This window comes from Oncorhynchus nerka, linkage group LG9a, assembly GCF_034236695.1.
Source record: "Oncorhynchus nerka isolate Pitt River linkage group LG9a, Oner_Uvic_2.0, whole genome shotgun sequence".
Classification (NCBI taxonomy): Eukaryota; Metazoa; Chordata; class Actinopteri; order Salmoniformes; family Salmonidae; genus Oncorhynchus; species Oncorhynchus nerka.
Window position 1 is genome coordinate 27,462,507 of NC_088404.1, and position 19,058 is coordinate 27,481,564.

At 41.2% G+C, this 19,058-nt stretch overlaps 1 protein-coding gene across 4 annotated transcripts in view; it reads right to left on the minus strand.

Moving 5' to 3' along the window:
• The window catches only part of LOC115134139 (casein kinase I-like), a 57,423-nt gene that overhangs the window by 17,723 nt on the left and 20,642 nt on the right, over nt 1–19,058 (minus strand). For all 4 annotated transcript variants that reach the window (XM_029667818.2, XM_029667817.2, XM_029667816.2 and 1 more), the window contains exons 5-6: nt 6,163–6,314; nt 5,799–6,033 (exon numbers count right to left, since the gene is read on the minus strand). In XM_029667818.2, coding sequence (XP_029523678.1) covers nt 5,799–6,033; nt 6,163–6,314 — 387 coding nt within the window. The remainder of the gene's footprint in view (nt 1–5,798; nt 6,034–6,162; nt 6,315–19,058) is intronic.

The following is a 19,058-nucleotide window of genomic DNA, read 5'->3' on the forward strand; positions in this document are numbered from 1 at the left end:
GCCCTTCCACAGCCTGGAGGTGTGATAGGTCATTGTCCTGTTGAAAAACAAATTATAGTCCCACTAAGCACAAACCAGAAGGGATGGCATATTGCTGCTGAAAGCTGTGGTAGCCATGGTGGTTAAGTGTGCCTTGAATTATAAATAAATCATTGACAGTGTCACCAGCAAAGTATCCCCACATCATGACACCTCCTCCTCCATGCTTCACGGTGGGAACCACACATGCAGAGATAATCCGTTCACCTACACTGAGTCTCACAAAAACACAGCGGTTGGAACCAAAAATCTAAAATTTGGACTCATTAGACCAAATGACAGATTTCCACCAGGCTACTGTCCATTGATCGTGTTCCTTGACCAAAGCAAGTCTCTACTTTTTGGTGTCCTTTAGTAATGGTTTCTTTGCAGCAATTCGACCATGAAGGCCTGATTCCCGTAGTCCCCCCTGAACAGTTGATGTTGAGATGTGTCGGTTACTTAAACTCTGAAGCATTTATATGGGCTGCCATTTCTGAGGCTGGTAACTGTAATGAAATTATCCTCTGCAACAGAGGTAACGCTGCATCTTCCTTTCCTGTGGCGGTCCTCATGAGCCAGTTTCATCATGGCGCTTGATGGTTTTTGCAACTGCAGGAAGAATCTTTCAAATGACTGACCTTCAGGTCTTAAAAGTAAAGGACTGTCGTTATTCTTGGCTTATTTGAGCTGTTCATGCCATAATATGGACTTTTTACTTTACTTAATAGGGCTATCTTCTGTATACCACCCCTACCTTGTCACAGCACAAGTGGCTCAAACGCATTAACTTCTTTGGGATAGGGGGCAGCATTTTCACTTTTGGATGAATAAATAGCGTGCCCAGAGTGAACTGCCTCCTACTCAGTCCCAGATGCTAATATATGCACATTATTAGTATTATTGGATACAAAACAATCTGAAGTTTCTAAAACTGTTTGAATGATGTCTGAGTATAACAGAAATCATATGGCAGGCAGAAACCTGAAAAAAATCCAAACCGGAAGTGGGAAATCTGAGGTTTGTAGTTTTTGAACTCAGCCCCTATCGAATTCACAGTGGGATATGGGTTATGTTGCACTTCCTAAGGCTTCCACTAGTTGTCAACCGTCTTTAGAACGTTGTTTCAGGCTTCTCATGTGAAGGGGAGCCGGGTGGGAGCTGTTTCACTAAGGGGTCTGCCAGCAGCCTCGTTCTCAGTCCTGGGAGTGCATTCTGAGGAAGATCATAATGCTATTTATGACTAATGTTGACTACCCAACATGGAGGATATTTCTCTGGCTGGTTTGGGCTCGGAGTGCCGTTCTCAGATTATGCTTCTTCTGTAAAGTTTTTTAGAAATCTGACACAGCGGTTGCATTAAGGAGAAGTGTATCTAAAGTTCCATGCATAAACACTTGAATGTTCATCAACATTTATAATTAGTATTTCTGTGAATTCATGTGGCTCTCTGCAATATCACTGCATGTTTTGGAACTACTGAACATAACACGCCAATGTAAAATAAGATTTCTGGATATAAATATGAACTTTACAGAACAAAACATACATGTATTGTGTAACATGAAGTCCTAGGAGTGTCATCTGATGAAGATCAAATTTTGTGATTCATTTTCTCTCTATTTGTGCTTTTTGTGACTCCTCTCTTTGGCTGTAAAAATGGCTGGGTTATTCTGTGAGTTCCATGTGTGTTATTTCATAGTTTGTGTCTATGTCTGAGTAGGTGTGCCCAAAATTTTGACTGGTACTGTATATCTATCTAAACGTAGCAAATAGAGAAACGTCCTCGCAGTCAACTGCGTTTATTTTCAACCAACTTAACATGTGTAAATATTTGTATGAACATAACAAGATTCAACAACTGAGACACACTGAACAAGTTCCACAGACATGTGACTAACAGAAATGGAATAATGTGTTCCTGAACAAAGGGGGGGGGTAAAAAAATCAAAAGTCACTATCTGGTGTGGCCACCGGCTGCATTAAGCACTGCAGTGCATTTACTCCTCATAGACTGCACCAGATTTGCCAGTTCTTGCTGCGAGATGTTACCCCACTCTTCCACCAAAGCACCTGCAAGTTCCCAGACATATCTGGGGGGAGGGGGGGATGGCCCTAGCCCTCACCCACCGTTCCAACAGGTCCCAGACATGCTCAAAGGGATTGAAATCCGAGCTCTTCGCTGGCCATGGCAGAACACTGACATTCCTGTCTTGCAGGAAATCACGCACAGAACGAGCAGTATGGCTCGTGGCATTGTCATGCTGGATGAGCCTGCAGGAAGGGTACCACATGAGGGAAGGGGATGTTGTCATTGCAGGCGCTGAGATTGCCTGCAATGACAACAAGCTCAGTCCGATGATGCCGTGACACACCGCCCCAGACCATGACGGACCCTCCATCTCCAAATCGATCCCGTTCCAGAGTACAGGCCTCGGTGTAATGCTCATTCCCTCGACGACAAACGCAAATCCCACCATCACCCCTGGTGAGACAAAACCGCGACTCGTCAGTGAAGAGCCCTTTTTGCCAGTCCCATCTGGTCCAGCAACAGTGGGTTTGTGCTACAGGTCGACCGATTATGATTTTTCAACGCAGATACCGATACTTGGGAGGACCAAAAAAAGCCGATACAGATTAATCCAAAGATTCTTTTGGGTTGATTTGTAATAATGACAATTACAGCAATACTGAATGAACACTTATTTTAACTTCATATAATACATAAATAAAAATGTAGCCTCAAATAAATAAACATGTTCAATTTGGTTTAAATAATGCAAAAACAAAGTGTTGGAGAAGTAAAAGTGCAATATGTGCCATGTAAAAAAGCTAACGTTTCAGTTCCTTGCTCAGAACATGAGAACATATGAAAGCTGGTAGTTCCTTTTAACATGAGACTTCAATATTCCAAGGTAAGAGGTTTTTAGGTTGTAGTTAATATAGTATTTATAGGACTATTTCTCTAAACCATTTGTATATCATATAACTTTGTTCTTATAGGCACTTTAGTTTTGCAAGTGTAACAGTATAGCTTCCGTCCTCTCCTCGCCCCTACCTGGGCTCGAACCAGGAACACATCGACAGCCACCCTCGAAGCATCGTTACCCATCACTCCACAAAATACGCGGCCCTTGCAGAGCAAGGTGCGCACTAAAAGTGTTTCAAACGTCACTCGCTCTATATAAGGTCCCACAGTTGACAGTGCTTGTCAGAGCCACAACCAAGCCATGAGGTCGAAAGAATTGCCCATAGATCTCCGAGACAGGCTCGTGTCGAGGCATAGATCTGAGGAAGGTTACCAAAAAATGTTTGCAGCATTGAAGATCCAAGAACACAGTAGCCTGCATCATTCTTAAACGGAAGAAGTTGGGTAAATAATTGGGTACCAAATGAACCAATCAAAGGAGAGATCATTAGGAAAGAGTTTGAGCGGGACTCTGATAAATAGAGATAAGAAACCTGGTCAGTTTGGTGTTACCCATCCAGGTGAATTCAAAGCACACCATCCCGAGAGGAAAGGAGATCTCAGAGGACATCAGGACGAGGATAGTGACAGCACATCAGTCTGGGGATGGCTATAAAGTAATCTCAAAGGTTTGAGCTCTATCAGTCCACTGTGAGGCAAATAATTGACAAATAGCGAACATTTAACATGACAGCAACTCGGCCTAGAAGTGGACGCCATTTCAAAATTTCAGAGCTGTCATCAAGGCAAAGGGTGGCTACTTTAAAGAATCTCAAATAAAATATATTTTGATTTGTTGAACACTTTTTTGGTTACTACATGATTCCATAGCTGTAATTTCTTAGTGTTGATGTATTCAATATTAAGCTAATTATTTTTCATCCCGCATCAATCAACACACAACATCCCATTATGACAAAGCAAAAACAGTTTGTGTGCAAATAAAATAAAAAATAAAAAACTGAAATATTCATACCCTTCACTGAGTACTTTGTTGAAGCACCTTTGGCAGCGATTACAGCCTTGAGTATTTTTGTTTTGTTTTACCTTTATTTAACTAGGCAAGTCAGCTAAGAACAAATTCTTATTTTCAATGACGGCCTAGGAAAAGTGGGTTAACTGCCTGTTCAGGGGCAGAACGACAGATTTGTACCTTGTCAGCTCGGGGTTTGAACTTGCAACCTTCCAGTTACTAGTCCAACACTAACCACTAAGCTACCCTGCCGCCCTGTATGTATGACTAGGGTTGCAAAATTCCAGGAACTTTCAATAAATTCTGTGTTTTCCAAAAATCCTGGTTGGAGGATTTCAGATTTCCTGCTCACTTCTTCCTGATACCGGGAACAGCCAACAAGGATTTCAGGAAAACAATGTAATATTGCCACCCTAGGTATGACACTACTAGCTTGGCAAATCTGTATTTGGGGAGTTTCTCCCATTCTCTGCAGATCCTCTCAAGCTCTGTCAGGTTGGATGTGTAGCGTTGCTGCACAGCTATTTTCAGGTCTCTCCAGAGATGTTTGATCAGGAAGCCACTCCTGTGTTGTATCGGATGTGTGCTTAGGGTCATTGTCCTGTTGGAAGGTGAACCTTCGCCCCAGTCTGAAGTCCAGAGCGCTCTGGAGCAGGTTTTCATCAAGGATATCTGCACTTTGCTTGGTTCATCTTTCCCTCGATCCTGACTAGCCTCCCAGTCCCTGCCGCTGAAACACATCCCCACAGCATGATGCTGTCACCACCACCACCGTAGGGATGGTGCCAGGTGTCCTCCAGACGTGACGCTTGGCATTCAGGCCAGAGATCAATCTTGCTTTCATCAGACCAGAGAATCTTGTTTCTCATGGTCTGAGAGTCCTTCAGGTGCCTTTTGGCAAACTCCAAGCGGGCTGTCATGTGCCTTTTACTAAAGAGTGGCTTCCGATCTACCAAAAAGGCCTGATTGGTGGTGTGCTGCAGAGATCGTTGCCCTTCTGGAAGGTTCCCCTATCTCCGCAGAGAAACTCTGTAGCTCTGTCAGAGTGACCATTGTGTTCTTGGTCACCTCTCTGACCTTCTCCCTCGATTTCTCAGGTTTGGCCAGGTCTAGGAAGTCTTGGTGGTTCCAAACTTCTCCCATTTAAGAATGCTGGAGGCCACTTTGTTCTTGGGGATCTTCAATGCTGCAGAAATGTTTTGGTACCCTTCTCCAGATCTGTGCCTCGACACAATCCTGTCATCTCGGCACTACTGACAATTCCAGCGACCTCATGGCTTGGTTTTTGCTCTGACATGCACTGTCAAATGTTGGACCTTATATAGACAAATGTGTGCCTTTCCAAATCATGACCAATCAATTGAATTTACCACAGGTGGACCAATCAAGTTGTAGAAACATCTCAAGGATGATCAATGGAATCAGGATGCACCTGAGCTCGATTTCGAGTCTCATAGCAAAGGGTCTGAATACTTGTGTAAAAATAATCAGTTTCTTATTTGTAATAAATTTGTACACATTCCTAAAAACCTGTTTTTACTTCATCATTATGGGGTATTGTGTGTAGATTGGTGAGATTTTTAAAAAAGATTTAATCAATTTTAGAATAAGGCTGTAATGAAACAAAATGTGAGAAATGTCCAGGGGTCTGACTGCTTTCCGAATGCACTGTATGTACACAGGTTACAAAAATCTCAAAGGCAATGCCCTTCAAATTGTAGAGTTCAACCAATCAAATATTAGAGAGCAGCCTATACTGTATCCATGTAAGTACCACTCAGGGAAGTTGAGGCGACAAGTTAAGTTGTGTGGTAGAGTGGAGCAGTACTGTAGCCTTACCTTTTCCTAAGTGGGTGTTAATAGACATGTAGCGGGCGGTCCCTGTGAGGCTCTTGTGTTCCCTGTAGGGGATGTGTTTTTTGGTCTCGGGGTCGATGTACTCTTTGGCCAGGCCAAAGTCGATTATGTGGATGATGTGCTCCTGCTTGTGCCCCTGCCGCCCGATGAGGAAGTTCTCTGGCTTCACGTCTCGGTAGATGAGGTTCTTGGAGTGGACGTACTCCATCCGGGAGAGCTGAGGAGTGGAGAAGTGTGTGACAGTCAAAACAGATGCACAAGTGGACACACTGGCAAATACAATCAGAACACGCATATAATTAATGAAAATAAGATTCTTCGTCATTTAGATGCTAACTGAACTTACCAGCTGAATAGCCATCATCAAAACGGTCTTAAGAGAGAAGGTCCTGTCACAGAGGTCAAAGAGGTCTTCTAGACTGGGACCCAGCAGCTCCAAAACCATGGCATTGTATTTCCCACATGGCCCAAAGTAGAAGACCTGAGGAAGACCCTCCGCTGAGAGAGAAAGATAGATAGAGGGAATTTGATTTAGAGAGAAGTTCATTTAAACTGAATCCACTTATCAGTTGATAATCATATGATAAGCATAATTTGGAGTTCAGATTATGCAGGGTGTTCCATATATTTTTTGTATATGCGTGAGGGCGTTGCAGTAGACTTCACATGCCCATTTGATGCTCTACCTGTAATTATAGTGAACAAAAATATAATACGCAACATGAAACAATTTCATAGATTTTACTGAGTAACAGCTCATGAGGAAATCAGTCAAATAAATTAATTAGGCCCTAATCAATGGATTTCACATGACTGGGAATACAGATATGCATCTGTTGGTCAAATAACTAAATACATAAAATAAATAAAAAAGTCCTCACAACAGACCTCAGGATCTCATCATGGAATTTTTGTACATTTAAATTGGCATAGATAAAATGCTATTGTGTTCGTTGCTGGTAGTTTATGCCTGCCCATACCATAACCCCACTGCCACCATGGGGCACTCTGTTTACAACGTTGATATCAGCAAACCACTCGCCCACACGATGCCATACACATGGTCTGCGGTTGTGAGGCCAGTTAGATGTACTGCCAAATTCTCTAAAACATTGTTAACGGGTTATGGTAGAGAATATAACATTACATTCTCTGGCAGCAGCTCTGGTGGACATTCCTGCAGTCAGCATGCCAATTGTACACTCCCTCAGAATGAGACATCTGTGGCACTGTGTTGTGTGACAAAACTGCACATTTTAGAGTAGCCTTTTATTGTCCCCAGCACAAAGTGCACCTGTGTAATGATCATGCTGTTTAATCAGCTTCTTGATATGCCACACGTCTTGGCAAAGGAGAAATGCTCACTACTAGGGATGTAAACAAATTTCTACAAAACATTTGAGAGGAAAACGTTTTTTGTGCGTATGAAAAATCTTTGGTATGTTTTATTTTGGCTCATGAAACATGGGACCAACACTTTACATGTTGCATTTATATATTTTTTAAATGTAGTTTGTCCTAGTCACATGCAGGACTTCTGCAAATTATAACTACTGCTCGTCTTAGCACGTCACAGGTGGCAACTAAAGAAGGCCCAAGCTGTTAGGTTGGGCTTTGTCATGTCGCAGAGTGTTGTACTGAATTGTATGTTTCAGCCATTGGAGGCCATCTGCTGTATCCATCTCAGGAGGAACAGAGGGGGATGCTAGAACCTCCAATTTCCATAGCCAGTAGCGCAAAACAATTCGACAGTACAGGAGAATTTCTGCTAAAATCTATTAAGAACAGAGAAGCTTGCAGCAAGCTGATAAATGCATGTGGTGGAGGGATACAATTTGGGAATTCTAGAGTGGATAAATCTGTTGGGATTACAACATGACACCAACATCACTGGTGTGAGGTTTCTTGAACGAGCTGAGCCCAGCAACAAAATGAGCGATTTGCCCTCTCAAAAAAGGCTCTAGACGAGTACGGTGGGTGAGCTTGTGCGTTTATCAGTAGTACAGGAGCGAGGGTGGATTTCAGATATATCCCCTTGACCTAGCACATTTTAGTCACTAATTGTGGTGTCTAAGCTAAAAGCTCCTTATGAAAACTTAAATGTTACTTAAGAGTGCTTCAGGAGGACATCACAAATGCTTCAACCACCAGGAAAATGAATGATTCCTCATGCGGTTGTGAATTCTGATACACTTCAAGGTGAGGTCACCCATTTGGAAAAAAACATGGCAGCTCTGTTGACACTGGGCTTAGGTTGATCCAGCAAACTAAATGACTGCCATTGTTAACCTATTTTGCATCCTGGTCACAAAAAAGATTGGAAGTTTTTTGGGACAAGAGATGCTAGCTAACTACATAGCATAAGCGCCCCAAAAAGATACCATAGCCTCCTGAGAAACGAAATCCCAAAAATGTTTGGGGTGAAGAAAAAAAACGTTGTGTACAATTTTTAAAATATATATTAGTACCAGTCAAAAGTTGACACTCACGCAAGGGTTATTTTTACTATGTTATACATTGTAGAATAATAGTGCAGACATCAAAACGATTAAATAACACATGGAATCACATAGCACCAAAAAAAAAAGTGTTAAATTAAAATATATTTTTGATTCTTCAAAAAGTAGCCACCCTTTGCACACTCTTGGTATTCTCTCAACCAGCTTCATGAGGTAGTCACCTGGAATGCATTTCAATTAACATGTGTTCCTTGTTAATTCGTGGGATGTCCTTAATGCGCTTGAGACAATCAGTTGCTGTGACAAAGGAGTAACACACAGAAGAGGGTCTTTACCCAAATAGGGCCAAGTCCATATTATGGCAAGAACAGCTCAAATAAGCAAAGAGAAACGACAGTCCATCATTAATTTAAGACGTGGTCAGCCAATCCAGAAAATCCCAAGAACAGTCGCAAAAACCATCAAGCGCTATGATGAAACTGGCTCTTTGGTCTGTTGAGTAGGTGAACAGATCTCTGCATGTGTGGTTCCCACCGTGAAATGGAGGTGGTGTGATGATGTGAGGGTGCTTTGCTGGTGACACTGTCAGTGATTCATTTCGAATTCAAGGCACACAACCACCATGGCTACCACAGCATTCAGGAGCGAGACGCCATCCCATCTGGTTTGCGCTTAGCGTGACTATTTGTTTTTCAACAGGACAATGACCCAACACACCTCCAGGCTGTGTAAGGGATAATTGACCAAGAAAGAGTGATGGAATGCTGCATCAGATGACCTGGCCTCCACAATCACCCGACCTCAACCCGGTTGAGATGGTTTGGGATGACTTGGACCGCAGAGTGAAGGAAAAGCAGCCAACAAGTGCTCAGCATATGTGGGAACTCCTTCAAGACTGTTGGAAAAGCATTCCAGGTGAAGATGGTTGAGAGAATGCCAAGTGTGTACAAAGCTGTCAAGACAAGGGTGGCTACTTTGAAGAATATGAAAAATATTTATTTAACACTTAATTGGTTACAACATGATTCCATGTGTGTTATTTCAGAGTTTTGATGACTGCACTATTAGTCTACAATGTAGAAAATAGTAAAAACAAAGAAAAATGGTTGAATGAGTAGGCGTGTCAAAACTTGACAGGTACTGTATGTATTAGAGGCTGACCGATTATGATTTTTCAACCTTGATACCGATTATTGGAGGACCAAAAAAAGCTGATACCGATTATAAAATCGGTCCATTTTTAATTCTTTATTTGTAATAATGAGAATTACAACAATACTGAATGAACACTTATTTTAACTTAATATAAAACATCAATAAAAATCTATTTAGCCTCAAATAAATAATTAAACATGTTCAATTTGGTTTAAATAATGCAAAAACAAAGTGTTGGAGACGGAAAAGTGCAATATGTGCCATGTAAAAAAGCTAACGTTTGAGTTCCTTGCTCAGAACATGAGAAAGTTGGTGGTTCCTTTTAACATGAGACTTCAATATTCCAAGGTAAGAGGTTTTAGGTTGTAGTTAATATAGTATTTATAGGACTATTTCTCTAAACCATTTGTATATCATATAACTTTGTTCTTATAGGCACTTTAGTTTTGCAAGTGTAACAGTATAGCTTCCGTCCCTCTCCTCGCCCCTACCTGGGCTCGAACCAGGAACACATCGACAACAACCACACTCGAAGCAGCGTTACCCATCGCTCCACAAAAGCCACGGCCCTTGCAGAGCAAGGGGAATAACTAAGTCTCAGAGCGAGTGACGTTTGAAACAGTATTAGCGTGCACCCCGCTAACTAGCTAGCCATTTCACATCGGTTACACCAGTCATTAGGCTGATAGGCTTGAAGTCATAAACAGCGCTGTGCTTGCGAAGAGCTGCTGGCAAAACACACTTAATTATAACATAATAACACACAGAAATACGAGCCTTTGGTAATTAATATGGTCGACTCCGGAAACTATCATTTCAAAAACAAAACGTTTATTATTTCAGTGAAATACAGAACCGTTCGGTATTTTATCTAACGGGTGGCATCCCTAAGTCTAAATTTACTTGTTACAATGCACAACCTTCAATGTTATGTCATAATTGTGTAAAATTCTGGCAAATTAGTTCGCAATGAGCCAGGCTGCCCAAACTGTTGCATATACACTGACTCTGCGTGCAATGAATGCAAGAGACGTGACAAATTCACCTGGTTAATATTGCCTGCTAACCTGGATTTCGTTTAGCTAAATATGCATGTTTAAAAATATATACTTCTGTGTATTGATTTTAAGAAAGGCATTGGTGTTTATGGTTAGGTACAGACATGCAACGATTGTGCTTTTTTCACAAATGCGCTTTTGTTAAATCATCCCCCAGCGTTGCATCGATTATATGCAACGCAGGACACGCTAGATAAATGAGTAATATCATCAACCATGTGTAGTTATAACTAGTGAATATGATTGATTGTTTTTTATAAGTTTAATGCTAGCTAGCAACTTAGCTTGGATTCTACTGCATTTGCGTAACAGGCAGGCTCCTTGTGGAGTGCAATGAGAGGCAGGTGGTTAGAGCGTTGGACTAGTTAACTGGAAGGTTGCAAGATTGGATCCCCCGAGCTGACAAGGTGAAAATCTGTTGTTCTGCCCCTGAACAAGGCAGTTAACCCACCGTTCCTAGGCCATCATTGAAAATAAGAATGTGTTAACTGACCTGCCTAGTTAAATAAAGGTATAAACATTTTTTTATATATTTTTTAAATAAATAGGCAAAATGGGCGCCCAAAAATACCGATTTCCGATTGTTATGAAAACTTGAAATCGGCCCTAATTAAATCGGCCATTCCGATTAATCGGTCGACAGTTAGTAAGCAAGCATGCATGTATGCTTGTGGACGTTTACAACTACAGCATGTACAGTTGAAGTCGGAAGTTTACATACACTTCAGATGTAGTCATTAAAACTCATTTTTCAACCACTCCACAAATTTCTTGTTAACAAACTATAATTTTGGCAAGTCGGTTAGTACATCTATTTCACTTATTATTCACTGTATCACAATTCCAGTGGGTCAGACGTTTACATACACTAAGTTGACTGTGCCTTTCAAACAGCACAGAAAAATCCAGAAAATTGTGTCATGGCTTTAGAAGCTTCTGGTAGGCTAATTGACATCATTTGAGTCAATTGGAGGTGTACCTGTGGATGTATATCAAGGCCTACCTTCAAACTCAGTGGCTCTTTGCTTGACATCATGGGAAAATCCAAAGAAATCAGTCAAGACCTCAGAAAAAAATGGTAAACCTCCACAAGTCTAGTTCATCCTTGGAAGCAATTTCCAAACACCTGAAGGTACCACGTTCATCTGTACAAACAATAGTACGAAAGTATAAACACCATGGGACCACGCAGCCGTCATACCGCTCAGGAAGGAGATGCGTTCTGTCTCCAAGAGATGAACATACTTTGTTGCGAAAAGTGCAAATCAATCCAAGAACAGCAGCAAAGGACCTTGTGAAGATGCTGGAGGAAACAGGTACAAAAGTATCTACAGTGAGGGAAAAAATTATTTGATCCCCTGCTGATTTTGTACATTTGCCCACTGACAAAGAAATTATCAGCCTATAATTTTAATGGTAGGTTTACTTGAACAGTGAGAGACAAAATAACAAAAAAATCCAGAAACCACATGTCAAAAATGTTATAAATTGATTTGCATCTTAATGAGGGAAATAAGTATTTGACCCCTCTGCAAAACCCTTGTTGGCAATCAGAGGTCAGATGTTTCTTGTAGTTGGCCACCAGGTTTGCACACATCTCAGGAGGGATTTTGTCACACTCCTCTCTGCAGATCTTCTCCAAGTCATTAAGGTTAAGGCTGACGTTTGGCAACTTGAACCTTCAGCTCCCTCCACAGATTTTCTATGGGATTAAGGTCTGGAGACTGGTTAGGCCATTCCAGGACCTTAATGTGCTTCTTCTTGAGCCACTCCTTCGTTGCCTTGGCCGTGTGTTTTGGGTCATTGTCAAGCTGGAATACCCATCCACAGTTCTATAAATAGTGGGTAAAATTACAAACAAAACAAAATAATACACGTGCGCAGAGCAAGTTGTATCCATAGTTTCCATGTTTTAAAAGTGTTTGAAAATTAGGTGGATTAGGGCTGCACAATTTATGAATATTTCCCGCAATAAATTCTTTGTAAACGTCACTCAGCCATGTATAACATACATTTTATAGATCCCTCCATTTTCCCCCTCTTGCAGCTGCTTCCCACACACACACCAAGCCTGGCCCCCGTCAATCAAGTAGCACAGTTCCTCCTCCTTGCTGTTAGGTCAAATGCAGTCAAGAGACTGTTCCAAACAAGAAAAATGCAGCTTTCCAGTTTTTAAAAAATCAGATCCTAAAAAAATTATGCGTTCGATTTTTTGTCAATATCTAGTAGCCAGAGTGTGTGATGACATGGTAATGTTTTACAGTTGTAAAGTATTTGTTGGAAACTGTTGCTTGGGAATGACTGAGATAGTCTTCTCTCATTCACACAAGCGTTTTGATCTACAGTGAACAAAAATATAAACCGCAACATTAATGTAAAATCTTTAATTGTTGGATTTCCTTAAAGGAAATCAATTGAAAAATTCATTAGGCACTAATCTATGGATTTCACATCTAAGAAAACAGATCTGCATCTGTTGGTCACAGTCAATATCTGGTGTGACCACCATTTGCCACAAGCAGCGTGACAAGTCCTTCGCATGGAGTTGATTGTGGCCTGTGGAATGTTGTCCCACTCCTCTTCAATGGCTGTGAGAAGTTGCTGGATATTGATGGGAACTGGAACACGCTGTCGTACACATCTATCCAGAGCATCCCAAACACGCTCAATGGGTGACATGTCTAGTGAGTATGTAGGCCATGGAAGAACTGGGACGTTTTCAGCAGGAATTGTGTTAAGATCCTTGCGACATGGGGCCTTGCATTATCATGCTGAAATATGAGGTGATGGCGGCGGATGAATGGGATGACAATGGGCCTCAGGATCTCGTCACTATCTCTGTGCATTCAAATTGCAACTGATAAAATGCAATTGTGTTCTTTGGCCGTAGTTTATGCCTGCCCATATTATAACACCACCACGACCATGGGGCACTCTTCACAACGTTGACATCAGCAAATCGCTTGCCCATGCAACTTCATAAAAAGCTGTCTGCCATCTACCAATTGAAAACGGGATTCATCCAAGCAGAGCCCACTTCTCCAGTGTGCCAGTGGCCGTCGAAAGTCAGCATTTACCCACTGAAGTCGGTTACAACATCGAACTGCAATCAGGTCAAGACCCTGTTGAGGACGACAAACACGCAGATGAGCTTCCCTGAGACGGTTTCTGACAGCATGTGCAGAAATTCTTTGGTTGTGCAAACCGACAGTTTCAACAGCTGTCTGAAGCCGGATGTGGAGATGCTCACTAACAGGGATGTAAAAATATGCTTCATGTACGCATAAAATATCTAGGATCTTTTATTTCAGCTCATGAAACCAACAATTTACATAGTGTTTATTTTTTGTTCAGTGTATATTGCGAGTCAAGTCAGTAAAGAAATTGGAATTCGTTTTTTTTGCCCATATCGTGCAGCTCTACATTATATCCTATGCCGTACCTATAATTTTTTTATTTTTTTAAACACTAGGGCAGGGAATTGCCAGGGACCTTCCAATACAATATTAACACGATACTTAGGTGCCGATACAGAATTGTCAAATCGCAATACATATTGTATGCATTGTGATTCGATACTGATTTTATTGCGATTCGATGTTGTAAACAATTGCTCACCATATGTCTGCTGCATAGGGACAAGAGTCATGAAAAGAAAAATGCTGAAAACAAATTGGCGCACCATTTAAAAAGATGGAGAACAAGCTATGAAGGTGAAATACTGGCGTTTTGGTGAAGGTACAGCAAACTAGAGGCAAAACGATAACGCAAAATTTTAAAAGATCTGATATATCGTGAAAAATAATAACCCAAGTAGGGATGCACGATATAGCAGTGAACATAACAGAATCTCACAATATTAGCTAAAAATGCCAACATCGGCCGGCCGATGTCTAGTTTAATGCCGATGTACAAAACCGACGTCAAAGCTGACAAATAAACCTATATAATGTAGGTACATGACGTAATGACGCCACGTAAAATGTTGCGCTATAAGTGCAACACAGCATTCCTAAACTCACAATGTCTGCCATGTGGCTCGAGTCGTCAACAAGACAAGCAGTCATTTGAAAGAGTAGGAATTTCAGCGAGACAACTCAAAGGCAAAGTTCATTTATAGCCAAGATAATGGAATTCATTGCCAACTGTTCTCTGTCGTGGGTGATGTTGGCTTTTGCCGACTGGTCGAGTACAGGTACACACTACCAAGTGCACTATTTTTTAGATGTTGCTCTACCAGTTACACAGTAATAGCGTCACTGCTATTAGCTTCACGACATTCACACTATGGAACGCTGTTTGGGTCTTTGCGTGTGAAAAAAAGATAGGACTGTCAAAACTTTACAACAAAAGTCTGCAAACACCGGCCACAAACAATGCTTTATTACCAACGCGGTATTGTAAACACTTGTTCGACCGCAACTTCTGGGGTAGTTAGCTTTAGCTTGGTACCTAACTAGCACCAATACAACCAGCCTGAAAACAATAACCACTAGAAACTGCAGTCATTTTCATTACTCTTAGCAATGATTTAGGAATCCTTGTAAGTATGGTTGTTCGCCAATTGAAATTCAGATCATTTTAATAAATAGCTAGCCAGCTACTTAATCCTGTTTCCCAAAACTAACGTTATAAGCAGCCATCTTGCTTAATCTTGCTAGTGAGGTTGTGTTGTGAAGCTAGCCATAATACGGATTAGGCACAATAGTGGAATTTACGGTTTTCCTTAAAAATAAAAGTACGTGATGCAAATGAATACAAATAGTAGAATTATAACAAACTTTTATTTTGAAGTCTAACAGCAAAGTCCACTATTGTGGCTAATCCTTATTGTGGCTAGCTTTACATATGATGGTCCGACCACCATTAATCAAATAAATACGGTCTTGTAGAGGACTGCTAATTCCTATGTAGGTGACATTACATTACTGCTAATTCCTATGTAGGTGACATTACACTACTATAGCTGAGACACATAGTAAAACAGGTTGGGCCCTGTTTTAGCGTGTTTTAACGTTTTAGTCAGTGTGGTATGTGTAACTTTCATTTAACTAGGCAAGTCAGTTAATCTTAAGGATCGGCGTCCCCAGCAACCTTTTTTTTTTTACAAAGACGGCCTACTCCGGCCATACCTGGACAACGCTGGGCCAATTGTACGCCGCCCTATGGGACTCCCAATCACGGCCGGAAGTGATACAGCCTGGACTTGAACCAGGGATTGTAGTGACTCCACTAACACTGAGATGCAGTGCCTTAGACCGCTTCGTCCATGTTTGTGTTAACGATTTAACAGTACTAGAACGCTAAAATTAAATACTTTTGGGGGCAAGGAAAATATTGGATATCGGTATCAGCCAAAAATGTCATATCGGTGCATCACTAATCACAATATTTAACTAACCATCCCCCACCCCCTCCATTACAGCGACATAAGTTTGTTTACCACAGTGAGCATTTGATTCTATAATTTCTCCTCTACCTTTCCTGGGTGAAAAAGCACCAGGATGTTGCCTCCGGTTCTAAGAAGTTGAATATATGAAACATATTATAATAAACATATATGATTATAATAAATATATATATGATTAAAAGACCTAAGAGTTGTCTGCTTCGTGTTTTACTTTTGCCATAAAAAAAATCAAATCAAATTTTATTGGTCACATATACATGGTTAGCAGATGTTAATGTGAGTGTAGCGAAATGCTTGTGCTTCTAGTTCCAACCGTGAGGTAATATCTAACAATTTCACAACAACTACCTTATACACACACAAGTGTAAAGGAATGAATGAATATATGAATATATAAATATATGGATGAGCGATGGCCGGCATTGGCATGATGCAGTAGATGGTATAGAGTACAGTATATGCATATGAGAAGAGTAATGTAGTATATCTAAACATTTTATAAAGTGGCATTGTTTAAAGTGACTAGTGACAACCATTTTTTTAATTAAAGTGGCTAGAGATTTGAGTCAGTATGTTGGCAGCAGCCACTCAATGTTAGTGATGGCTGTTTAAGTCTGATGGCCTTGAGATTAGAGGTCGACCGATTAATCGGAATGGACGATTAATTAGGGCCGATTTCAAGTTCATAACAATCTGTATTTTTGGACACCGATTTTTTAAAATTTAACTAGGCAAGTCAGTTAAGAACACATTCTTATGTTCAATGACAGCCTAGGAACAGTGGGTTAACTGCCTTGTTCAGGGGCAGAATGACATTTTTAGTTTTTGCAACCTTCCGTTTACTAGTCCAACGCACTAACCACCTGCCTTACATTGCACTACACGAGGCGACTGCGTGGCAGGCTGACTACCTGTTACGCGAGTGCAGCAAAAAGGCAAGGGAAGTTACTAGCAAGCATTAAACTTATCATATAAAAAAAACAATCTTAACATAATCACTAGTTAACTACACATGGATGATGATATTACTAGTTTATCTAGCGTGTCCTGCGTTGCATATAATCGATGTGGTGCCTGTTAATTTCTCATCGAATCACAGCCTACTTCGCCAAACGGGTGATTTAACAAGCGCATTTGTGAAAAAAAGCACTGTCGTTGCACTAATGTGTACCTAACCATAAACATCAATGCCTTTCTTTAAAATCAACACACAGGTATATATTTTTAAACGTGCATATTTAGTTAAAATTGCCTGCTAACATTAATCTGTTATAACTAGGGAAATTGTGTCACTTCTCTTGCGTTCCGTGCAAGCAGTCAGGGTATATGCAGCAGTTTGGGCCACCTGGCTCATTGCGAACTGTGTGAAGTCCATTTATTCCTAACAAAGACCGTAATTAATTTGCCAGAATTGTACATTATTATGACAGAACATTGAAGGTTGTACAATGTAACAGCAATATTTAGACTTAGGGATGCCACCCGTTATAAAATATGGAACCGTTCCGTATTTCACTGAAAGAATCAAATGTTTTGTTTTCGAAATGATAGTTTCCGGATTAAGTCTATGATTTGATAGAGCAGTCCGACTGAGCGATGGTCGGCAGCAGCAGGCTCATAAGCATTCATTCAAACAGCACTTCACTGCGTTTGCCAGCAGCTCTTCGCTGTGCTTCAAGCATTGAGCGGGTTTATGACTTCAAGCCCATCAACTCCCGAGATAAGGATGGTGTAACCGATGTGAAATGGCTAGCTAGCTAGCGGGGTGCGCGCTAATAGCATTTCAATCGGTGACGTCACTTGCTCTGAGACCTTGAAGTAGGTGTTCCCCTTGCTCTCCAAGGGCCGCGGCTTTTGTGGAGCGATGGATAACGATGCTTCGAGGGTGGCTGTTGTCGATGTGTTCCTGGTTCGAGCCTAGATAGGGGCGAGGAGAGGGACGGAAGTTACACTGGCAATACGAATGTGCCTATAAGAACATCCAATAGTCAAAGGTATATGAAATACAAATGGTATAGAGAGAAAGAGTCCTATAAATACTACATTACCTACAACTGATTACCTGGGAATATTGAAGACTCATGTTAAAAGGAACCATCAACTTTCATATGTTCTGAGCAAGGAACTTAAACATGAGCTTTTTTTACATGGCACATATTACTTTCTTCTCCAACACTTTGTTTTTGCCTTATTTAAACCAAAATTAACATGTTTCATTATTTATTTGAGGCTAAATTGATTTTATTGAGGTTTTATATTAAGTAAAAAATTAGTGTTCATTCAGTAGTTGTAATTGTCATTACAAAAAAAAAAAAAAAAAAATCGGTATCAGCTTTTTTTGGTACTACAGTAATTGGTATCGGCGTTAAAATCATAATCGGTCGACCTCTACTTGAGAGAAGCTGTTTTTCAGACTCTCTTTGATGCACCTGTACTGACCTCGCCTTCTGGATGATAGCGGGGTGAACAGGCAGTGGCTCGGGTGATTGTTGTCCTTGATGATCTTTTTGGCCTTCCTGTGACATCGGGTGGTGTAGGTGTCCTGGATGGCAGGTAGTTTGTCCCCGGTGATGCGTTGTGCAGACCTCATTACCCTCTGGAGAGCCTTACGGTTGTGGGCGGAGCAGTTGCCATACCAGGCGGTGATACAGCCCGACAGGATGCTCTTGATTGTGCATCTGTAAAAGTTTGTGAGTGATTTTGGTGACAAGCCAAATTTCTTCAGCCTCCTGAGAATGAAGAGGCGCTGTTGCGCCTTCTTCACGACGCTGTCTGTGTGGGTGGACCATTTCAGTTTGTCCTTGATGTGTACGCAGAGGAACTTAAAACTTTCCACCTTCTCCACTACTGTCCCATCAATGTGGATTGGGGGGTGCTCCCTATCCTGCTGTTTCCTGATGTCCACGATCATCTCCTTTGTTTTGTTGACATTGCAATACTGGTATCGTCACAGCCCTATAAAACACTCCGTGGGACTTTTAGGTCACAAGCTTTCTACCAATATCTCAAACATGTATTATTCACTCCAAAATTACTTTCAAAAGCAAAGGCTTTACTGTGATTTAGGCTTTGATGGGGAAATCTGTGATTTATAATGCTGCACAGCAGAGAGGAAAACACTGCCGTGAAAACTTCCACTGGAGCTGTGAGGATCTCTCGG